General features: G+C 35.2%; 3 protein-coding genes across 3 annotated transcripts; 1 reads left to right on the top strand and 2 right to left on the bottom strand.

The window, feature by feature from the left end:
- Positions 1–793: 793 nt before the first annotated feature.
- LOC145594100 (phosphoethanolamine N-methyltransferase-like) lies at positions 794–4,649 on the bottom strand. The gene is made up of 11 exons (XM_081650438.1): positions 4,084–4,649; positions 3,319–3,428; positions 3,103–3,240; positions 2,781–2,921; positions 2,439–2,522; positions 2,088–2,229; positions 1,682–1,962; positions 1,448–1,609; positions 1,299–1,352; positions 1,116–1,190; positions 794–1,023 (listed from the first exon to the last, which is right to left on the bottom strand). Exons 4-11 carry the CDS (start codon positions 2,910–2,912, stop codon positions 913–915), a joined length of 1,041 nt encoding a protein of 346 aa, XP_081506564.1. The 5' UTR covers positions 2,913–2,921; positions 3,103–3,240; positions 3,319–3,428; positions 4,084–4,649; the 3' UTR covers positions 794–912.
- A 901-nt stretch (positions 4,650–5,550) lies between these two features.
- On the bottom strand, positions 5,551–11,278 carry LOC145594105 (syntaxin-22-like). The gene is made up of 7 exons (XM_081650444.1): positions 10,877–11,278; positions 8,763–8,856; positions 8,514–8,653; positions 8,110–8,184; positions 7,279–7,436; positions 7,100–7,200; positions 5,551–6,298 (listed from the first exon to the last, which is right to left on the bottom strand). The coding sequence occupies exons 1-7, from the start codon at positions 11,065–11,067 to the stop codon at positions 6,233–6,235; spliced, it is 825 nt and encodes a 274-aa protein (XP_081506570.1). The 5' UTR covers positions 11,068–11,278; the 3' UTR covers positions 5,551–6,232.
- Positions 11,279–14,967: 3,689 nt separating this feature from the next.
- Positions 14,968–19,889, top strand: LOC145594110 (binding partner of ACD11 1-like). Its single transcript, XM_081650447.1, has 5 exons — positions 14,968–15,098; positions 16,752–16,855; positions 16,930–17,005; positions 18,712–18,795; positions 18,890–19,889. The coding sequence occupies exons 1-5, from the start codon at positions 15,093–15,095 to the stop codon at positions 19,493–19,495; spliced, it is 876 nt and encodes a 291-aa protein (XP_081506573.1). The 5' UTR covers positions 14,968–15,092; the 3' UTR covers positions 19,496–19,889.
- Positions 19,890–24,585: the final 4,696 nt, after the last annotated feature.

Raw genomic sequence — 24,585 nt, forward strand, 5'->3', positions numbered from 1 at the left:
GTATACTACTTTTGAATACATTTTCCAAAGTAGTTTCTCTGACATCCCAAGAAGGGCGAACATGAGTGATATAACACAGAATATTCCAACAATTTCCAAACATGTATAGCACTAGAATCATGCCTCTGAAGATACATGCAACACAGCTACTGCTTATTACAATCAATTCACACCATAGAATTGGTACGAAGGAGAGATGCAAACATATCAAAGGCAACAAGGTATTTGATGATAATTTCATTATGTGTAAGATGGATAAGGAGACTAATGAGCCATAAATCTACGAATTCTTATACCTTTACAACACTTGCATATGATACATTTATACAAGGCCGACAAGGTTATGCAACCAAAGAGATGAAACATAATGTTGATAATGTAGTAACAAATGTTCAGATATAAACATACTAGCGATAAAAGTTTCTCACTTCATATGATACTCTTTTAACACTATATTTGGATAGAGAAAAATGGAGGGAAAGGAACGGAATAAAAATAGATTTGTTTAAATATCTAATGCAAGGAGAGAAGGGGGAGGAATTTGAAGGATCCCTTTTCCTTCCCCTTTCAATAAGCTAAATCCCTCCATTGTTAGAGATTTGGAAGGAAAATGAAAGTTTACCTTTTCCCTTCCATTCCGTCCATTTCCCTTTCCCTTCCCCTTCCCCTTCCTCTCCCTGCACTATTGTAAAATTCTATTGTTTGTGTATGTAAGAACTTGTATTTGTTGTAATCAATTTAAACATACAGGGTTGAATCGGTAGTATTAGGAATTTAGGAATGTTATACCACATAATTCGAATTGCATCAGTTTTCCACTTTCTTTCATGACAGAATAATAATAATTACCAGAGTACACATGATTCATAACTGAAAACACATGTAAAATCCGATTAGAGGCGCTGGCAAAGATCAGTTCTTCACTGCTGCTTTCTCAGCAATGAATAAACCCCATCGTTGCTCACCGGATGAACTCCTGACCACCTTGGCCTTCCAGCCACCAACTATGTCATTGTAATCTCTCTGCACATTTAATTAAAAGACGGATCATTAGCAAAAAAAGACAGTCCAAAATGTAGTTAAACTATAGTCAAGTCTCTTCTCTGAATACAAACCTCAGAGAAGTCTGCAATAAATCTTTCCTTTTCCTCCTTGACGGCATTAAGTTCCCTCTCTAGAACTTTCAGAAACTAAACCAGAAACACAAAGCCATAAGAAACTAAAGGACAATAAATCTCCATAATTGGTAATCGAAGATAATATAAGGGTAAAATAAAGAAAAGGGAGAATAATGGAACCTGATCGGTCCTATCTTCAGCAACAACTTCTTCAAATCCAGCATCTCTAAGCATCTGGATCGAATGAATGATATTTCAGCATACATGCTAATGGAAAAAAGTTCTGAAATTGCAGAGAGGGCAATAAGACTAAAATCATATACACTTGCCTGGCCATATTCCTGCACATCATGGAGATCATATCCCCTCTGCTTAATATATGCTGCAAATTCAGGTGATGGTGTACCAGCATTCTTGCAGTAGTCAGTAATTAAAAGTTTCCCGCCAGGTTTCAACCATTTGTAAAACGATCTGAATAATGCAGGTTTATCCTGAAAATAAATAAAAGTAGCAAAGTTATAATGCTAAAAGTTGCTACTAGGGATGTAAACACTATAAATCACCTGAATATGGAGAATGGTGTCACGGCTGTAGATAACATCAAAAGCATTGTCTGGGTAAGTTATTGTTGTACAATCAGCCACCTCAAACTCGACAGCAAAATTGAGTCCAACAGCACGCTCAAGAGCTATAGAGATCATATTGATGGAGAGATCAATTCCAACAACCTCAACATTGAACTTCTCTGCCATGTAGAAGTCAACTCCACCTATGCCACAACCCACATCCAGAACCTTCTGGCCAGGTTTCAGGCCAAGCTTTGACACAAATTCTTCCGTGGTTACTGCCCAAAATTAAAGGTTTCATTAACGATTCAATAAGCATTAAATGATTAAAAATAAAGGAATTAATATGATTACCACAACTCTGAATAATAATTTAGTATCCAGATAACAGTAGAAAGTGTACCTATTCCCCCTGGGCTCACATAACCAGGGCCAAAGACTCTCTCATATTGCAAAATGCTATTACTTTTGTACTGAACATTATCCAGAAATTGCTGAAACCCTTTGTCATTGTCTGAATCAACTTTCTGCAATGTCCAGCAAATCTGAAATAGACAAAGATAGTAATAGGTGAATAGTACTTCTTCTCTTCCCACACAAAAATTAAGTACTACCCACGTCCTGATGTAGTTGTCAAAGTATACTATCTACAATGGGGTACACAATTATTAATTCTGGACATAGGAAGTAAGGAAACAAAACTACCCAACAACAACAAAGAGAGAATACTAGAGAGCAGCTGGATATCTAAGACCTTGTTTGAATTGCATTTGCCACCAACCACAGAGAGCTCATAAGAGTTCCCAGATTCATTTTGCACGCGACATTCTTTGAATACCTGCAGCAATCAAAACAAATTTCTTGACTTAATTCGATTTAAACAGTGAGTCTATTTCTTTGAAACTAACTTTGCCTCGAAATCAGAACTGCTGCAGAATACATGAAATTATACTGACACTAAAGACTGCTGACTCAAGTTTATGGGAGGTCTTGAATTGCCTTCCTCACAAAACTAACAAGCTAAGTAAGATTTCTGTACATACATATATTAAACAGAGAAAACAAAGAAGAAGATGAAAAACATGAAAGGACAAACCTTTGAGTAGAACTTAGGATCGCGATAGTGGATTGAGTTGCTTTGGTTCTGATTAGCACTTTCGTTAGCACAAGTCTCTCTAAAGTAAATAATGCCTCCTGATTTCAACCATTTCACCATGCTTTGAACCATTTTTCCAACCTACAGTTCCAAAAGTAAAATACACTCCAATTGTTAACAATGAGTACTATCAGAAACAAACGATACCTACACAGGTACATGTTACTGGACACACCACTAGCCGAGTTCATATAAGAATCTTATTCTCATTCATGTATAAGGATCACAATATGAAAAGAGGAAAGCCAAGCACCAAGATTACCTCATCATCAGAAAGATGCACAAGAAACACATTAGCGAATATCAGATCAAAGGATTCTGGCAAAATGTTTAGATTAGGACATGAAACATCAGCAGATATGAACTTCACATTTGGGTATTGTGAACTAAGGCTTTCACTCTGCGACCAAAACAAAGGATATTAGAATGGTCTACACAAATAATTACAGTAAAATTGCTGATCACTGATTGATCTCACCTCAGTTTTCACACTCCCAGTGACATCAACAGCTACAATCTGGCCAGCCTTCTTGGCTAGTTCACCAGTAAGATGACCAATACCCTCGCCAATTTGTAGTACAGACTTTCCTTCATATGATTGAATGATTGATATCTCAATAATTTATCCTTTTCATCTTTTTGTTTATTGAACCATTCCATTTTAAAAGTTAATTCACTACAAATGGTACATTAAATTATACAAGTACTTTGATACTCCGTAATCTAAGAATGACATTACAGTTTGATGCTGATGAAGGGTATTTTATAAATCAATATATATGCGCTGTAATTTGATCAATATTCCAAAAGACATACACTAGTATTTACAAGTATAGAACAAAATACAGTATTGGATATCAACTTACACGTGAATTCTTTACCAATAAATCAGTGTCGTTTTCAATTCTAAATCCTCTTTTATAATTTTTTGATGATTTCAAGTAAGCTAGTTCCGAACCAAACCAGATCAATCTGATGTTCTGATCTCAGTTGACAACTATGTCAGAAATTCTGAAGCAGTTAACATAACTAAAAACTTGTTCAAACAAGGAGAGCATTCAATAATCAAGCTATGATTGATTAGGTGTATTAGGACTAATTAACTCTAGTATTACTATATTACATACAGTAATAACAAGTTATGTATACTATGATCACATGAAAACACACAGTGATTACATTACATAATCATATTACAATAAAATTACAAAAACAGCGGAAGAAATGGAAGTTTTTAACATACCTCAAGTTGAGCACTTTGAGGAGCCATATCTTGTCACAAGAGTAAGTGGAGGAGAGAGAAAATTAAAAAGGAAGGAGGACTAAGAACCGTTGATGGCGAGGCGAGAACGAGAGAAAGACCTTGATCTTCGGTTGAGAGCTCTTCCTCTCTGCTGCATTCAGCTGCAAAGCAAGCAGGGGTACAAACAACTCTATATGGGAAAAGGGAGCACCTTAATAATAATGTGGAGAAAGGAGACAGTGGAAAGCCTCTATTATTTTTGCTTATGCTTTTGAAGACTCGTCCTCATAGCTATAAGACATAAAATGCCGGTATTATGGCGCTAATTAATTAGTTGCGGTTTTTAAAAAAACATGGTAATGTATGATCAAGGTATGGAAATTCAAAAATTTTGTAAAGTTAAAACGAGTATTCGAGTAGTATGTACTCTATGTGGTCATTTGATTAAACTATGTATTCGAGTAGTATATACAAAGTTTGCTTCCCTACCTATTTAGGCTATTTTCTTAAAATTAATGGAACAAAAGAAATGCTCTGTTTTCTTCCCAAAAAACAATGGAACAAGAGAAAAAGAGCTCACGGTATGAAGAATGAGAAGCCACATAATAATAATAATAATAATAATAATAATAATAATAATAATAATAATAATAATAATAATAATAATAATGAGAGCCACGTCGATTTTCCATCAACCACGTCAATTTGGCATATTATCCCAAATAAACAAAGTACAAATGAAAATGAACAAGAAAATTAAAGTGGGTTAAATCACTTCATTTTTTAAAAAATATTTTTGGTGCCAATTCATATAATTGTATATCGTAATAATAACAATGAATAATTTCATTACAAATCTCATCGTAAAAAATGAATAATCTCATTAAAAATAAACTTAAAGAGAAGGTGTAATCTTGATTTCTTAAGGATAACTTGATAAGCAAAAGAACATTTTTTGAAATAACTGTGTTTGATCGGGAAATTATACAATTTGTGAATTAATATCGTATATGGAGATCGACGCCTATTGAAATTTTTTGTATCTTAAATCCAAGATCCAATGTGTATTCTGCTTCGTTAAATCAACTACGAGTAATATTTTTATCAACGATTGGAATATTCTTATGACTACTTATCCATTGACTTGAGGAATATAGCAGCCTAACACAACTCCCTCCATCTAAAATTAATAGTCGAGTTCTTCGACTTTGAATCTTAACTTCTCCCATAGACATCCAAGAAGAGAAGATAACGCATCTGCTTAGCTAATAACACAAATTTTCAAACAATGTATAGCACTAAAATTAAGAGCCTGAGAAGCTAAGATATATGTAAAAGGAATTGGAATAAAACTACGCTTATTACAAACAGCTCACACCATAAAATTGGTATGAAGGAGAAGTACAAACAGATCAAAGCCGACAAAGTATTTGATGATTTTATGTGTTAGATGGTTAAGGAGACTAATGAGCTATAAATCTGCGACTTTTTATACCTTTACACTTGCTTATGATACATTTATACAATGTCAACAGGGTTATGCAACCAAAGAGATGCAACATAATGTTGATTATATAGTAACAAACTAACAAAGGTTCAGATATAAACTGACCAGCGATACTGCGATAAAAAGTTTCTCACTTCATGTGACACTCTTCAAGAAAAAAACAGGGAAATTATATGCATCCGCACAAGCCAATCCCAAAAAATAGACAATTTGACAAGAAATTTTCAGCCAAATAACACGGACCTTTTTCTTTTCTTTTTTTTTTTTTTTTTTTTTAAGGGAAAATAGCAAAAAAAGAATTATGATTTAAACAGGATGATAAAACAGAGAGATGTAGTTGGACAGCAAGTCACAACTTACAGAATACATAGACAACCCAACCAAATTCAACTAGAAACAGCTCAAAATCTCCCCTGCATCCAGTTTACACGCCAAGCGACCTGAAAGTGTTGCAACAATCACCTAAGCCTGCAATTGATAGCATAACACAGTCCCACAGCCTTTCTTGTGTCCCTGCTTCCAACAACCATACATACAAGGCAACATGGGGAAGAAAAGGAAGAGAGAATGGAAACTTTGAATCTCTCCAGACAAGAAACCTTTTCAGCTCATGCAAAGAGGAAATGTTCCACTCCTTCCTCCTTATGCTACAATGACTATAAGAACAATCAGGAGAACGATCGCAAAGATTACCAAGAGCAAGCAGGTCTGCATTCAATAAACAATTGTCATCAGAAAATGAGAAGACAAGAAAACAATTTAAAGACTTTACAAATGCACAAGAAATGTGTATGTGACAATCCCCACTTGCTGATTGATAAGATGTATCATAAAGGACAAGGTAAACTCATACTTCCTCCATTTCTATTTAGTTGACGCATTTGATAGGCACATATATTAAGGAGAGAGAGTGAGAGAGAATGAAAAAGCAAGTAGGGTAGCTTGTAAATGCAAGGTAAAAAAGTTACCCCAAAAGGAAACGTGTCAACTAAAAAAAACTTCCTAAAAAGGAATATGTGTCAACTAAAAAGAAATAGAGATAGTATTAGCTTAAGTGAAAAAGAAGAAAATGTTCAGTCTCACCACAACACTTCGATGCAATTAGCCAGTGTTAGGGCTACTGGTTATATTGTTGAGGGTAAATTGTATTGTTGAGTGGTGCCTTAAACTGCTTAAGGGGTGACTTGAATAATAGGGTGGTTTTTTCTATAATTGAGGAGCAATTAGTTACTTGTATATAATGGGCAATTTGCTATATTGTTTAAAGGTGACAGATAAAATATGCCACATAAGGGGTGAATTGTTGCACAATGCACACTTCATCCACTTAGCGTAAAACTTGTCTCACCCAAGAGCAGCTGTTAAATATGTTGGATGACGATTGACGTTCAAGTATGATCCATCAATTAACTATATATTTGTTCAAAAATCTAGAGTTTCATTCATAAGCAACAAGGAAAATAGCCTGGCCAGTCAAAATAAACGATCATTAGTGAAAACACAACGCACCAGTGATGAATTCGATCTCTGGGTTTTGGATGCCTTTCCGAGATGGGATCTCGCCTGTGCAGTGGCTGCATGAGCATTCTCAACATTGGACCCAATATCATCTGTGCACAAGAATCATTATATTAATACTATAACACATTGTATCCCTATTCAATGGTAAGCAGTAGCAGACAACTTACCAATCATAGCTCCTTGATCGTGGACAAGCACTGCAAGATCTTTGAAGATCTCATTTACCTCACCAATTTGCTGCTGAATTTCCTGTATTCCTTGCTCTCTTTCCTCAATGACAGCTTCATTAAAAGATATCTCATTGTCCAACAGTAACACATCTTGTCTGCACGACACCAAGAAAGTTTAGGTCATTGGGCAACTAAGTGGCTGTTTTTCACTTCGTACATCATGATTCATAGCAATTTATTAACATCATTTTAATGATTCATCCATGCAACAACTATGATAAGTCGCTTTTTTTTCAGTCTGTTATCATGATTCATGACAATTGACAATCCTATTTCATGTTGTAGCAAAGGCAAACTTCCAAAATCAGGTGTACATGTTGCAACTTGCAAGGACTTCATCAGTACCCTCTCTTGAAAAACTCACATCTAACAACTCCTGCCAGAGAATTTGTTTTTCTCCATTTAAAATTTTCAAGTCATTTTGAGGGTTGTGCTGAAATATGTTAATACGAGGATACTGGCATGATGCTGGGTACAGACTTTGAAACTAGACAGACTATAGGCAATAACCCCAACCTGATGTCAGAGAACCTTATTGTTTTATACAATCCAATGACTAAACAATGACAACTGGCAACTTTTCAAGTAATCATTCAATAAATTACATCAAAACCCATGATAATTCTCATAACTATATTACCAAATGAAAGAAATATCAAGGTACTAGAACCAGGCAATAGTACTACTTAAAATCCTGAAATAAGAATTTGGCAGCTGTAATAAAAGAAAAGCATTTAGTTTAACACAAATTTAAAAATGGATCTTCACCTTCTAGCTTCCACAAGAAGAGCTCGCTGCTCCGGCGTCTTATCTGAATTCACATCGACTTCACTAGCTGTGTAACTACAACAGAAGGCAAAGAACACTAGTTTAGTCACCAGTGTAATTTTTTATTACAAGCAACAAGTAGCTGAAACAAAAGACAGTCAGTAAAATATAAGATCAGTGGACAGTAGAAAAAGTTCTTGTCTTTGTTTACAGCAAACTAGAAAACGTGAAACAAAATTGAAAAAATGACAATAGCTACTTGTGAATTACGGACAATAATGCTCCTCCATGTTTGACATAAACGAAACGCAAAGATGATCCTGAATAACAAACCTATTACTTAGGCGTAATATCTGAATGCCATGCAGTTAGTAAACATGCAATTTGACAAAAACATTAAGTACCTAGAAGGAAGAACAGCCTGAGGAACAAAAGGGGTATATGCTGTTTCCCGCTCTGCTGCAAGACGTTGAGCCTTCTGGAACTCCTTCAAGACTGCTTGGAAATCTTTTGCAAGTTTAGCATCAGCTATCTTCTTGTTTGCCTAAATACATGAAATGAGAGTGAAATCAAATTTTGGCTCAGAAGAGTGTAAATAACCAGTTAAGGAAGGAACACACTAAAAGAAACTGAAGTGTAGAAAATAAACTTACACTGATATTACTGTCATGATCAGTCTCACTTGCTTGCTTGAGTTTAGCTGAAGTGTCCTTTACTAATTGCCCAATATGTAACCTTGTTTTGTGGCTATTGACAGGATGAAACAAAGTTCAGAGAAGACTAATTCAAAATGAAAAGCACAGTCACATGTAAACAGTGAAGGAGGGCAAATCATGCTATATATTGAGAAATAGCCCACATATTGTAGAAAAGTTTTCAAAAATAGGACAAGTTTCAACCTCCCATTAGTATCAAGAGATAGCAGAAAGTAAATTTTACATTCAACTGTTCAGAAAACTAGAACAGTACCAAAAGAAAATCAGTGCAAAACCAAAGAAGCAGAAACAGTGTACATGACGATGGCATATAGAACGAATCTAGTAGTTTGACTAATCTCTATGGTCGCCAGGCATAGTTACCTTGTCACTCCTCACTTCCATTCAATGGAATTAACTCCAATCATCCCAATAACTGAGGATTGGAGGACTACCATTTTGATGATTTTTTTTTTTTTTTAAACATTACAGAAGAAAACGAGGAGAAGCAGCATAATCCTACACCTGAATTGCTAATTAATAAAAATGTGCCTGCTTTCTTTTTTTCAAACAGTTTCAGACAAAATCACACAAATATAAGACAATTCAAACAAAAAAAAATTCAGACAAGATCAGATAATTTCAAATAAGTTCAAATATATTAATTACAAACAAAATAAGTTGAACCAAAGTAGCCTAAGGCCCTTAGCATCATCTTTTACAGAAAAAAACAAGTAAATACTCCAAATGCATGAATCAAGGGTAAACCAATTTCATGCTTAATAAAGTTGAAATGAGCAGAATTTCTCCATTCATTTTGCCTATTCTAGCAAATAAATTATCCAGTATGTGCTAATAAATTAATAGAGTCTTTATAAGTTTCTAGAACCAGCCTTGTAAACCATGTAGAGAATCTACAGATGCCACGAATTATTATCCTTGCAGGTTTTTAAGATAAATAAAAAGAGTTACGGTCGACAAGAAAAGCAAACGCAGTGAACCTTGATGAGTATCCACTGGAGACAGGGAAAAAATCTGTTGCCTCAGCAGCCAAACATTGCAATTCAACCATCTGAATCCCACATGAATCACTACGAATGGAATCGTAGCTCTAGGAGTCTAGGTTTCCGTTATGTAAAACAAAAAATCTCAGTGGCAGCAATGTATCTTTCTTTAAACCAAACTTAAGCACTTAACAGTTAACACAACCTCAATCATGCTTCCCGAGCAACTAAAATTCTAGGTCAACGCCAAATATCATAACTTCTATAAAATTGCCTCTGCAAGAATAAATCAACTAACTTACACCCATTACTAGATCCATCACACAAGCCACAACATGTAACTGTAGAATCTCACTAATTTCAACCAGCCCCTGAATTGGTACATGCAAAAGGAGCTCCTCAACTCATAAACATAATTAATTAACCTACGGATGAAACCAAAATCTCACCTACCGAAGTTCATCCAATCAAGTTACCTCGTACCCCCAAAGGTCCTAGAGTAACAAACTTGTTAGCCAGAGAACTTATTCTTATAACCACAATCATCACAAACCCTGCCATAGCTCAACTGACAAAACCCAACCATTTCACAACAACAACATCACACATTTCACATGTTTCAACCGATAGCATAGCAAACAACAATGGCACAATACACCATAACTGGATAAAGAGCTTAATCCACACAAATTACAACAAAAACCAGTAAAAGTGACAGCAGAATCGCTTGCTCATTGGCAAATTAATAAACCATTACAAATATAACCAACCAAAAATCACATTGAGCTTAACGCCTTAACCTAGCCAAATTACCACAAAACTCACGAAATTGCTCAGCATAAACCTAACTAAAGCAATCAAACCTCAAAAAGAGCTAAACCCAGAAAAATTAACACAAAACCCATCATAATTCACACATACCCAAGCAATATTAACCACAAAATCACCCAATTTACAAAATCAAAACGGCAATTCCCCAAAGTTTGACCAAAATAAATCACATCAAATCACAACACATCAAAAATACCACAAAATGTACCAAAATTGAGGGTAATTGAGAAGACATACAGTTTTTCACGAAGTTGAAGGGTGTCTTTGGGGGTGCCTAGGGTATTAACAAGGCGTTGAAAAGAAGAAACAGCGGTATTAATCTGGAAGATTCCAGAAGCGACGGACTGAGTTGAGTCTTGCTTTGCATTTATCAAATCACGTCTCGACGCCAATGGCCGACGACCCGCTTCAAGATCTTGGAAGCTCATCTCGATTTTCTCTCTCCTCCCCAATTTCCCCTTTTTCCTCTTCAATCAATCCTCCCAAACAAGGAACAAATTTGGGGGATTTGATTAAAAAAAGAAAAAAAAGGATCGGAAATTCTGGGAAAACTTTTTCAGAATTGCAGGAAAAAGTTGCGATAATTGAGGAAGTTGAAGAAGATGAAGAATGTAAAAAGGTTTTTTTTTTTTTTTTTTTTTTTAATTTTTTAATCGTGGAAAATTGAGGGGTTCCCGCCGGCCAGGTGAAGCCAGGTCTTACGTGGACCCGCGGAGTTACACGTGGCAGGAATGTGGGGAGTATGTGAGTTTTGTAATCCAACTAGGTCAAGACATCTGTCGTGCAGTGGTCAAGTTTGGGCGGTTTGTGAATTTTGTAGTTCAAGTCTCAGCTGGCTACAAATTGTTTTGTGTTTTTCTTTTTTTGTTTGGTAAAGAGAAGGGCTCTATTGGGTCAAAACCTCTCACATGTCCTCCCGATTCGAATTAGCGAGCTAAACACTTTGAAAGTGAGGAGGAAGGATAAGGGAATCCCCAACCCTAAAGTATTTCTAATGGGATTTGATCCACCCCACAACCTCTTGGTTGTGAGATACAAACTTAACCAATAGACCAAGCTATGATAGGCTACAAATTGTCTGGTTTGTTTGTGTTTTAGGAGTATTTGAACTTCAAGTTGCATAATATGAGTATATGACAATGGAATGACAATATACAGTTGTATTTATAAGATTTGTTTGAGAAGTTGTGAGTGATTTGTTAATAACAAGTTAAGCTCAAGTTTGGATAGGTATTTAAATTCAGAAGTGGGAATCAGAACATTCAAATATAGTTTAATTCAAGTTAGGAAAAATGGAAACTAATAATCAACCTTTGGGTAATCTGCTCAAAACAATCACACCTTTTCGAAATCCCAAAACAATCCCACCTTTAACCCCCATTTTCTCAAAATGATCCTTTTTACCCATAACCTGTTTAACAGGTTGATTTTTTTTTTTTTTTTTTTTTAATTTCTTTAATCTTTCTTCCCTAACATCTTCAATGGCAACTCCACCATTATCACCACCCCTAACCTCTTCAATGGAAACTCCACCATTATCACCACTTATAATCAGACCACCACTTAATCAACACCACTACACCACTACCTGACCTAACCTTGCTTGGTCCAGCAAAACCCCGCACCACACCACCCAACCTTGCCGCTTGGTCCAACCGACCCCATCACCGTACTAAGCCACCCAACATCGCCGCCTAGTCCAATAGACCACCCACCACCGCACAACACTACCCCAACCTCGCCGCCTAGTCGACTAGTCCAACAGACCACCGACCAGCGCACCACACCACCCAACCTCGCCCATACCCCCACCCAACCCCTAATCCCGACCACCCTCAAATCGGCCTCCACCGCGTACTCCCAACCTTCAGGCCACCAAATCGAAAAACCTCAAATCACATTCTCCCACCTGACCCACGCGAAACTCGAGGTATGTTTTGCTGTAACCGTCGCCGGATCGAACAACAACAATTTAGTTTAATCTCAAAGTTAACGGGAAGAGGAGGTGGGGGTTGTTCGTTGACGGGGAAAAAGGGTGGGACTTCATTGGCAGGGAAGGGAGGGGAAGGGAGTGGGGCTGGCAAGGCTGGGAAGGGCGGCTGGTCTGGCAAGGGGGGAGCGCCGGTAGGGTGGTTGTGTCCAGCAGGGGGAGAGGGAGCTCCAGCCAGCCTCCAGCAGTAGGGAAGAGGGAAGAAGACATAATTTTCTTTTTTAATTAATCTTAATTTTATTAATTTTTTTTTTAAAAAAAGACCAATCGGAAGGTGACACGTGTTAAGTCACCTTCTGAAACAGGTTACCAATTTTACAAACCGGTAAAAGGCTTGTTTTGAGCAGATGGGGGTTAAAGGTGGGATTGTTTTGGGATTTCGAAAAGGTGGAATTGTTTTGAGCAGAACACCCAAAGGTGGGATTTTTAGTTTCCATTTTTCCTTCAAGTTATTATTGTTTAGGTTATTATTGTTTGGGTTAGTTAGGTCATCAACAATTGTATTATCAATATGCGTGTCTAAATAAAATAGCTAGCACATTCGAGTTGACTTGGTTCAAATTAAAATCATGTCAAAGTTGGCTAGTCTAATTTCAATTATATGTTGCTTGGGTTTCAAATAAAGAATTTTGGATCAAGTAATCGGGCATGGGTCAATTTTGCCGGACTTAGGATCTGTTCTCTTTAGCTTAATTTCAGTTCAACTCCAATCAATTTAGTTAATTTCTGCTCAAGTTTGTTGGGGGCAGCATAAAACCTTGTCAAATGAGCTATGTAAAAATAATAATAAAGGTAGATGTGCATGCATCGAATAGATTGGTGGGTTTAGTTTTAAGTCGGATGAATATGTAGTTTTGAGTCAATTCCTTGCAAGTTAGTGTAGGATGTTTGTGCTAACTTGACTTCGGTTTTGGGGTTTTATTTAACGTGATACACAAAATATATCCTTATTGTTCAAGTAAGTTCAATTAAATAATAGTGCGTGGATCTGAACAAATCTCAACTTAAAACTACCACAAGTGCTCTGTATAAACCTTATAACTAGCTTATAGCTATTATGGGCAGTGTACATATAAATGAAATGACCACACTAACAAAATAGAATATTTTATAGGGTAATGCTATATGCAGGGTTGCATATACTTCCTTTTTTAGTATTAAGTTGGAAATTTTTCGACAATTTACGAGTAAATCGGTGTAATAAATGTTTATTTATTGTCTTTTCTTTTCATTTTTAGCTTCTTATATGTAGCCCTTAAAATTACATATATCTTGTGCCTATATTATATATAATAGACCCATTTTATTTATATTTTTTTTTAAAAAAAAAACCTTACAGATAAATGCTCAAACAAAAGATTAATTTTAACATGCTTTAAATTAATAACATATACGAAGTATAAGTGCCTTATAAGGCGTAACAAACTAACAACTATTTTAATCTGTATTGGTAATGAAATTAAGTTAAGATAAACCAGACTAAGGGTCTGTTCTTTTCAGCTTATTTTTAGTTCAATGCAATTCCTAATTTTCTGCTCTTATAGAATATTAAATTCAGTTCAATTCAGTAAATCAGAACAGACCCTTATAGAGCGACTGTAAGATTGATATTGTTCACGAGTTGAGAAGAAGCACAATTTCTTAATCAGCTAAATGCAAGTGGAGGCTCTGAGCTTGCATCAGTTGCATGTCAAGTTTATTGACCCATATCCTATGAACTAACATTGATAAACAGTTACAAAAAAATAATACTCCGTTTAGTTTAACTAAGTTATACTTTCGTGTATATATGTGGATGACACACAGTCATAAATAAAGAACTAATGACCAAAGGTCCAAAGGTGAGTAATTTGTAACATATAAACAAATTTCATATTATCAGTCTCCAAAAAAGTCCATTTTTTTTTTTCATTATTGTAATTGTACCGTACAATTCAAGTGAAGAAGGTGATTTCCTCCCTAACACCTCTTCAATTAAATTCAATAAAAATTAGCTGAAAATGCAATTAATAATTAAAAAGTAACTATGTTAGTCAGTAAAATAGAGGTGAAGACAAAAGACAAATAATCAAACAAGACTGTAAAAATAAAAAAAAATGAAACTAAAGGTAGGTCCAATCCTACCCTTTTTGTAACCGCGTGTCGTAGATTTCATTCTTACGGTATTATTACGCATATTAATTAAATTACTCTTCCATAAATAACCCAAAACCGTATAATTAATAAAAATAAAATAAAATAAAATAAAATAAATAGTCCGTATCGTTCGATCGTGCTTAAATGAAAAAGTGAACCCCCCACCCACAACTCACGTGCTTCACTCGCCGGCAAAACTAAACCTTTATTGAGCCTTCCCCTTGAATTCATATTCTTCTTCTTCAAAACTCCCCCTCCTCTTTCTCTCTCCTCTTCCATTACATTTTCTCTCTCTAAAACCTCCTTTTTCATCCTTCTATTACAAAAATGTCGGTAAGTTTTCATTCATCCTATTTCTCTCTCTTCATTGTTTGTTGTTGTTAATCTTATCGTTTTCGTTTCGATTAATTTCGTCGTTTTTTTTTGCGGTTTTTTGAAATTTGTTCGTTCGTTATTGTTAGATCTGAAAATGTTTAGATTCGTTTTTTTGTTGTTTGTGTGAATGTGTGATTTCTTCTGGTTGATTTGTAGTGACGGAGAAATGTCATTGGTTTTGTTTGACTAGTTGTTTTTAACTTTTTATAAAATATCAATGTAATGTTGGAAAATTTGCAATTAATCAATTTACCTACCTGATTAAAATATGGAATATAAATATCGTCACTTTTAATTGAATTATAATATATGCTTTTGGTTATTATTGATTGATTCAGTTTAGCTGATCAAAATCAATTGATTAATTTTATTGCCCATTTGAAACAAGTAGTCATGTTTACGTTTAGAATATAGAAATGAGCTTGATTTTATCAATTTTGACATGTATGGCGTATGGGCCTGAGCCTGCCCATTCAATATTTAGGATTAAGCCCGGCCCAATAGTGAGTGTAAACCATTGCAGCTTGGGGAAGGTCAAACTCGAACTTGGTTATGGTCACTAACTCGAACTTGGGACCTTAAGGTCATTAAATGGGTCTTTGCCACTAGAACAAGCTATGGTTGTTTAATCATCCTCAGGTTTAATTGTTATCTTCACATTTGTAGGAAATTTATTATAATCAAATTTAACAAAATTTGTATACTGAAAAAAGGAAACATTAATGAATTATAAAATGTGATTGATTGAAGATGAGGTGAAACAGAACAAAAATGGTTGAGATATGCTTTCTCACGCAAAGCTGTGCTCCTTTTTTAATTGGTTGACCTTGTATAAAATGTCAATCGAGGAAAATTTTGAACTTTGAGATGCTAATTAAGAACTGTATGTGTTTCCTTAAGACAATAGTTTTAGCAAATGAGCCTTCCCCTTCTATACACGCATAGTTGTGCACACACACACTAAAAAAACATCTACCGCCTTGTTTTAGCTAGAAATTCTTCGTATGCAGTCGTATTGAACCATTGTCATTTTAATATTCTGACTAAATGAAAGCGTTGTGCAGTTTTTAAGTGTAGGTTTAAATGGTATTCATGTGCCGTCTTTTGCCAATAAATAGCCATTAGGAAATAAGGTTGTGGTTTTCTTGATGGCATGCTATCAAGGTGCTGTTTTACCTTTTATTGGTTGAGCAATATTGCTTGTATTGGTGTTAATTGCATTACATGAATCTATGTGTGAGACGCCACTTGCCCACCAGAGTATATTTCCTTCTGTGTTAAAATTGCTTTTATCATTATATCCAATTGAATATTGGGGCTTGAGATTTGAGAAATTAACTTCTTTGATACAATTGTGTTCCTAGTTGCAAGTTTAATTCTTAATTCTCTTTAATTATGATATACCCCTAGAGGGAAAACAAGAAGAGATTAATTTTGGTGTTAGTTCTCTCATATTTGTCTTTAGATACCCTTTGGAGTGTTGTACACCATTTGATAACTTCATGCATTTTTGGCATAAGTGTCATTCTGGAGTATGATCATTGCACGTAATCTTTCTTCTAAAAAATATGAAAAAGATTTAAACTTGTATTATTATATCTTTCATTTCAGGCTAAGACTGTTAAAGTCAGCAATGTTTCTCTTAAGGCATCTGAGCGAGAGCTCAAGGAGTTCTTTTCTTTTTCCGGTGATATTGTATATTTGGAGATGAAGAGGTAGATTTTCATTCACCTTTAACTTTTGGGTCGTGGTTAGCTTATGCACAATATGAATTTGTGTACTTTTGCAGTGAAAATGAAGAATCCCAAACTGCCTATGTTACCTTCAATGACTCACAGGGAGCCGAAACTGCTGTTTTGCTTACGGTAATTTCCTTGCTTATGATAGATTATCTAGACATACTAGAAATATATTAGCAGAACATGTAAAATCTCCTATCTCTGTTTTGGCTGTAATGTTGTGACACTCTTGGAGTAAATAAATGCTGACAAACTGTGAGCTATATGTAACTGCTAGCGTATGATGGATCTCCAAGTTGAATATGCATAGTGTATACTCTGATGTTTGCATATGAGATAGAGTGTAAATTTTGATCCAAAGCTAACAGTTTCCAAGTGACTCTTGAGTTGCTTGTGCTCGGTGCATTAATTGCCATATAGCAAAAACCAAGTAAATTGGGTATCAATGTTAATATTCTTCTGTGATCTTTTTTAGAGCAAGTAGCTTTGTACATTTGACTTTGTCTCTTTAATGGTGTAAACTTCTTGCTATATCTGCCTGGGATCCTGGGTGCTTTTGTCTTCTGCCTCATCTTCCTCTCTTTTTCCCATTTGCATGCATGTTAATGGTGTAAACTTCTTGCTATATGCTTTACCTATAGCATGCTAACATGCTACAATAACTATATAAGACCACAATTACACTGGTTCATGCCTCCACAGTTTTGATGCAGATCTATGTAGTTCATCCACCTAGAGCATGCTCTATATAAATCCTTTGTCCTTTAATTATTTTTGGTGTAAGTTTCACAGCAGCATTCCAAATCATTTATATACTGTATATCTGGTGAAAACCCCCAGCTGATTTCTTACCTCGATTTCCAAACCTCTTTACAAACTGATTGCTGTTGAGATCCTTATTGTACTTTATTTTTTTTGTCAGTTGTAATTTTTTTTAAAAATATTTTATACGCCGTATCATTTTATTATGATTAAGATTTGTTAGTGCTTAGTAGTCTATTATCAAGAGTAATCTTGGTCACCGAATTTATGTGCTTTAATTGTAAGCCCCTTGATCCAGATTCTTAGAGAGAATGAACGTGGGTGAGTCAGAGATGTTTCTCCGCCAAGTAGAGAGGGCGAAATCATGTTTTAGGATAGTAGCATGCTATAGGTAATTAGGTATCCTCCAGATAGCATGTGCATGTATTTAGTGAATTTAATGACAACACACATGATTATCACCAATTTGTGAGCTCTTGTATGAATATTCTGTCATTCTCACCATTGATGGAACCTTTAGGTACTCTTTTTTGGTTGGTATGATTTTAAAATTAACCTGGTAAGGCTGCAGTTGGTTATTTATTTGTCACATGATATGCTTAACTTTGTGCTGATGTTCTTCTTTATTTCCTTGGACAGTAGTAGTTTTCAATGAATGCCTATGAGAAATGATGATTTTCCTTCTGCTTTTGACTATTTTTCGAGGGAATTTACCATTAGCATTATAAATATGGCGTTAGATTACCATAATCAATCAACAAGGGTACTGGTTCACTTTATAAAGTACTAGTATACCCTTGAAATTGGTGAAGAAGAGGCCCCTTCACTATTGTGTCCCTCCCTACCTTTGGTTCCTCAATTTTTTTAAATTTATTTTTTAAATTGGGAAGTTAGTTTATACTTTATAGTTGGTATCATTATTTCACTGATGCCACTTGTAGGCATTGTGACTACGAGGTCACTTGTAGGCATTGATGCTTTTTATGTCCGGCATTTTAATTTAGGCATCACTTGAAGCGGCCTGCTTGTGTTATTGACGTCTTCTTCTAACCAATTTGTACTTGTGCCAGGGAGCAACAATAGCTGAAAAGACAGTGACAATAACTTTGGATCCAGAGTACGAGTTGCCTCCCGCTGCTTTAGCACCGCCAGCTGTAAGAAAAAGCTCGTGATTTCAAATTGTCCTTTGTCCCATCTGAATGGTTTGAGCTTTTCCCAATATTAACTTTTGGTTGGCAAAATTTACAGGATGCCCCTGGAGGTGCTCAAGGTGCTCTGCGAAAGGCAGAGGATGTCGTTACCAGCATGCTAGCCAAGGGTTTTATCTTAGGGAAAGATGCAGTTGGCAAGGCAAAATCCTTAGATGAGAAGCATCAGCTTACTTCAACAGCCTCTATTAAAATTGCATCTCTTGACCAGAAGATTGGTCTGACGGAGAAGATTAGCATGGGTACTTCTGCAGTTAACAACAAAGTGAAGGAGATGGATCAGAAATTCCAGGTTTCTGAGAAAACAAAATCAGCATTAGCTGTTGCTGAGGAAAAAGTCAGCACTGCAGGGTCCGCCATAATGAAGAACCGCTATGTGCTTACTGGTACCACCTGGGTAACTGGCGCTTTCAGCAGGGTGACAAAAGCAGCTGGTGAAGTTGGGCAGAAGACGATAGAGAAAGTTGGAATGGCGGAAGATGAGCAGAAGAGGAAAATGGTGGATGACTTTGCTCAGGTCCATCTATCAGAATCCGACTCCCCCAAGGCTCCATCATCCCCTAAGTCTTCATCATCACCCAAGGATTCTTCCCCGAGTGAGAAACAACCTACAGAGCCTGAGCCAGTGCAAGGTTTGATCCTTTAAGATGTGCCTCATTGTATATATTTTTGACCCAAGAATTGTTTACCTGTTATCACGGTTATTGCCTCTACTTTCGGTAGTAACCAGTGTAAACGAAACTTACTTTATAAGTGGATATTCAACTATTTCTGGGTCTTTACCATCCTTTGTTTGCACGCTGATGGACTAAACATTTTGATGGTATTGGTCAGTCTTTTTGTTTTGGGGATAGTTATGTTTTACTTATATTTAAGTGTAAATCGAGCTTTTTTCTTTTTTTTTTTTTTTGAAAGAAATCAAGCTTTCTTCTTTATTGACAAGTACTCAACATTCTTTCTCCATTATAAGGGAATATCTGATTGAGAAAGAGAAACTTTTGAAATGTACTTACAGCCTTATAGGCCAGAATTCCGATGAATACTCTCTTTTGGACAAGGTTTTTTTTTTTTTTTTTTTTTTTTTTTACAAAGTGTTCGGTAGGGTTATCCAAAATTTGAGTTTAATCTCATTTATATCTATATCATTCGTACAAACTATTAGGAAATCGAAGAAATATAGCATTGCAATAACAGCATAATGGATCAAATTATGAAATTACCAAAAATTTAAGAACCAACGTAGACGCTAATGTTGAAAATTTGAAGTGAATACACCTCCAAATTTAGAAAGGTAAAGTCTATTCCGAACTATAACTATTCAAACAAGCTTCCATTTTATTACAGGCACTCTTCCTAGTTCCTACCTATGTATGCCCTTTTTTTTTAAAAAAATTCCAATAAAAAGGATATTTACTTGCCTAAAATAATCTAAGGAAACCAACCTTAATTAGGATTAGGATAATTAATTTTATAAAAACCAAAAATTAATAGGCCGCAGATAAGTTGAAAAGCGGCTCAAGGCATATAGTGAAATCTTTAAATAACCCACCAAAGTCATCAATACAAGTGCCCTTAAGTTTCAAGTTAATTTATCTATTCAAAAAAAAAAAAAAAAAAAAAAAAAAAAAAAAAAGAAGGTTATCTTAAGTTTCTTGCCTGAAAAAAAATTTATTTTATGAAAAAAAACGTACTTGTATTAAATCTTCTCACCCTTGCTATTTGCTATCAAATCAAACATGGATAGTGGAAATATCTACGTTAATGCTGTGGATTACTATGTAACTCGAGCATATATTACATTGTTTCTCTTAGGATTGTTTGCTTTCATAGCTGTTCACCTCTTAGAACTCTACCGCCGTGTATTCGAACCAGCCACAATAACACATAGCTATGACTGCAAAACTATTGAATTGAATGAAGTGGTAGTCATTGTAGACGAACAAAAGATAAAGGAAGTGAGCAAGAATTGCACTGTATGCGCGATTTGCTTGGAGAAATTAGACAAACAGAACAACACTCGTAAAAGAAAGAGTGATGAGAAAGGAGAGTCTAATAATAAGTGGGTTTTGAAGCAATGTGGTCACAAATTTCATGAGGCTTGCATGATCCCTTGGTTTTATGGAAATTATTCTTGTCCTACTTGTCGTAGGGTTTTGCCTAAGGTGTGGTATCCTTTAATACCTATTGAAGAAATAAGCATTGAATAATGATTTATCAAAGAAGTGTTGATATGCTACATTGTGTTGAAATTAAAGTATATTGTTAAACCTAGAGGTGTCCCATTAATCCATTATGTAACCTAGTTTACACGAGATTTTTTTTTTTTTAAAAAAAGGTGACTTGGTTTGGTTTGGTCTGATTCGGCAAATCAACTAAATTGTATTGTATTGTATTTTTTTTTGCAATATTATAAAAATTGAAGATATTATTGGTCAAAATCATGTCTTATAACATTGGATGAAAAATAAAAAAGTACATTTGTGATAACAAAACGAATAGCGTTAATGCATATGTGGAAATATACAAAATACGGTTCATGAATCATGATCTTTTACAATACTAATAGGGAGAGATAATAGATGATATGATTATTGTCTAAAATAAATAAATATAATTAATTGTGGGGGTATGAATGTGGAAAGCAACACATTTATTGTTGTTTCCTTCACATAAATGTGTTTTTTGATGTCCAAATAAGGGCATTATAAATTACAAATGGGTGGGCGGGCGGGCGGGGGGTGTTTCAAGGGTGGACTTCTTCGAACCACATCGAGTCTAAGTCATTATTGGTACATAGATGTGAATGTTACAAGACAAATTTGGTATTTTCAATTGTTGTACATACATTGGATAGGATTGATATATATATATAGGTTATAAGATTGTTAGGGAAAGAAATCAAGATCAAAACATTTCTTAACAAGGACAACCAATGATGTCAAGAGCAATAATTCAGAAGATCTTTCCAAAATGATTCTCTAGTACAAGTGATGAATCTCGTGAATGCTCTTTGTGCCTCCATTTATAAAAATGTTCATAACATGAATAAAATCCCTAATGCAAACAACAAAAGCACTGATACAAAAGTTTGTGTGCAAATATATTACCTTTTGATCGTTTTGATGTTCAAATCTTGCCAAGAAGTTTGTGCATGCAAATCGGGATGCAAATCGGTATGTTCTGAAATTTTGTTAATGTTTTTGTATCTCATGTAATATACTAATATTGTGTATTTGAGTATGTATATAATTACATGGATTTAGTATCATAGTATATATAATTTTTTATTTTTTTTGTGATCAAATTTTCAGTGCAAAGCAATGGCTACTAAACTTACCAATGAAGTGGAAGGAAACACTCAAATAGTGAAGAACCTAGATGGTTGGAAATTCCCTAAGATTTCTGTTGATCAATTGTACAAGAGAAATATATTTAAGATATTTCCAACCTATGTTGTAAGAGATTTCGAGAAAACCATTTCATTGAAAGCCTCGAACCAAGATGTATCAACTAAATTACTATCTAGGGATGTCCTAAAGGGTTTTATCAAGAGGCAACATAGGTTCATGCACTTGGGATTGGTTCAAATAGCCGTCAAGCCTCTAATTAGAGATGGTTTAGGAGGTCCGATAGTTGTGTGTCTTAGAGACGCGAGGATCTCTAATTTTGAGAACTCTTTGCTAGCGCTTGTGGAATCAAATTTGTCCCAGGGTTCATTCTATTTTAATTGCTTTCCTAGTTTTTCGGTATCTTTAAATGATGCTTCTTCGCTAGAAGCCCTTACTCTATGTGTTAAGACCGGAGGAGTACCTTTAGCATTGACATACAGGGTGGTGTGTAAGGCGATGGAGAATTTAAGCTCAGATGCATTGAAGGGACCGATATTGGGAGATACAACTTATTTTCAACTGGACACTGGAATTCAAACCATAATTAAGTGGGATGAAGTGCAAATCCCAGAGTCGTGGACTTGTACATCAGATCCTTGAGCAAATGATCTTTCAGATGGTCCTGTACTGTGATCATGCCATGTAGAGTTTTTCATCAAATTCAAATTATTCTACTTGGTAGATGATGTTAAAGACATTATTGGATCTCATGCTATGAGCCTATGAATAAATCTTAGTAATAGTCGGTATAACCGTTTTTTTCCCTATATTTAAAGATATACTACGTAATTTCGTATACTTCTGGCTACTTATTTTGGAGCCAGACCCAGGCAATCAGCCTGATTTACAAAATTTTGTCAATCAGGCGTTTTTGTGGGCCCCACACCGTACCAGATAATATTTTTATAATGGTTTGTATGGTATTTGGTAACGAAGGAATTCTGCCATTATTTTGGCAAGTAACGTCGTTAACATCAAATGCAAACCATTAGCTGAATATTTTTAAAAATAAAACCCTTTGTCCTGAAACGCCATTGTCATCCCAATTTACAGCTCAGTACGCCCCAAAGCTGGTAAGAATTAAATTCGCCAAGTATGAATTGGTTTTTGATTTCTTCGCAATTGACAGCAAAATTGGACTTGATGACCACAAATTGGAAATGATTCGTGACTAATCATGGTCGAAGAAGATCCCAATTGCATGAAACTATGAAAGGTCATCATAATGTATCGTGGTCGGGGAAGATGATCTTCACAAAATAATAAATTAGGGCTTCCAAATTGGGAAAGTGCTTTCAAATTGGGAAAGTGAAGTTAACTTCGTTAATAGCTATGACTAAATTGGCAAATTCCAGTAGATGTTAACGTTTGAACACCATCAATGGATATTTTCATATTTACCCCAACACTTTAAAGTTAGTTGGCGAAAATACCCCCCGATGTACATCCTTTGTCAATCAGGCTGATCAACTAGTATTTCCCCATACTGAGTGCTTTCAAATTGGGAAAGTGAAGTTAACTTCGTTAATAGCTATGACTAAATTGGCAAATTCCAGTAGATGTTAACGTTTGAACACCATCAATGGATATTTCCATATTTACCCCAACACTTTAAAGTTAGTTGACGAAAATACCCCCTGATGTACATCATTTGTCAATCAGACTGATCAACTATTATTTCCCCCTTATTTTGTCCCTTAAAATTGAAAATTTGTATTTTATATAATACATGTCTTGATGATTGTACAAAAGTCAAATAGGACAAAGGAATAGGAATAGAGTGAAATTGCCAAGAAATAGAAAAGCAATTAAACAATGTTTAAGCACATTATATCTTGAGCATCTTTACATTAAAAAATTGTGATAGACAAAGAATAGTAGAATACCATGTATTAGGAGCCCCTTGTTTTACCAATAATTTATGTTTCTTAGCATCTTAAAGTCATACACTATTGGGGCACCAATTCAGGGTTTAATGCTTTTGTTTTAAAAACAGTTTGAGCATTCTACCCTTGATCTCCCTTAATTTTTTTGATAAAAGAAGTAAATTAAACTTTGTTTAGTTTTGGTGGTGAATGGTGATTGCCAAGAAATTGGCATTTGCCACCCAAATTCGATATTGAGCTCAAAGCTGATTAGCTCTACTTTACATGTAGAATTAACTTACTATATCTGAATCATCTGATGTATTAATCTTCTTTGTATCATTATATACATTTCAGGAAAGATCAATGGCTACTGAGCATGTCGATGATGCAGAGGAAGGCACCGAATTTCCTAAAATCCCGGTCAATCAAGTGTACGATTGGTGTATAGATAACAAGTACTTGGAGGATCAAACTGGTTA

The sequence above is a fragment of the Chenopodium album genome, chromosome 2 (genome assembly GCF_948465745.1).
Source record: "Chenopodium album chromosome 2, dcCheAlbu1.1, whole genome shotgun sequence".
NCBI lineage: Eukaryota > Viridiplantae > Streptophyta > Magnoliopsida > Caryophyllales > Amaranthaceae > Chenopodium > Chenopodium album.

Bases quoted from the DNA above. Each gene is read 5' to 3' on its own strand.
- LOC145594110 (XM_081650447.1), top strand. The intron at 16,856-16,929 runs GTAGATTTTCAT...GTACTTTTGCAG, and splicing joins GTATATTTGGAGATGAAGAG to TGAAAATGAAGAATCCCAAA. The intron at 17,006-18,711 runs GTAATTTCCTTG...TACTTGTGCCAG, and splicing joins AAACTGCTGTTTTGCTTACG to GGAGCAACAATAGCTGAAAA.
- LOC145594100 (XM_081650438.1), bottom strand. From the start codon at position 2,912: ATGGTTCAAAGCATGGTGAAATGGTTGAAATCAGGAGGCATTATTTAC. The intron at 2,230-2,438 runs GTCTTAGATATC...TGTCTATTTCAG, and splicing joins GCAAATGCAATTCAAACAAG to ATTTGCTGGACATTGCAGAA. The intron at 1,024-1,115 runs GTTTGTATTCAG...TTAAATGTGCAG, and splicing joins TTATTGCAGACTTCTCTGAG to AGAGATTACAATGACATAGT.
- LOC145594105 (XM_081650444.1), bottom strand. From the start codon at position 11,067: ATGAGCTTCCAAGATCTTGAAGCGGGTCGTCGGCCATTGGCGTCGAGA. The intron at 8,654-8,762 runs GTAAGTTTATTT...TCATGTATTTAG, and splicing joins ATCATGACAGTAATATCAGT to GCAAACAAGAAGATAGCTGA. The intron at 7,437-8,109 runs GTGAAGATCCAT...GGTGTCGTGCAG, and splicing joins CTTCTTGTGGAAGCTAGAAG to ACAAGATGTGTTACTGTTGG.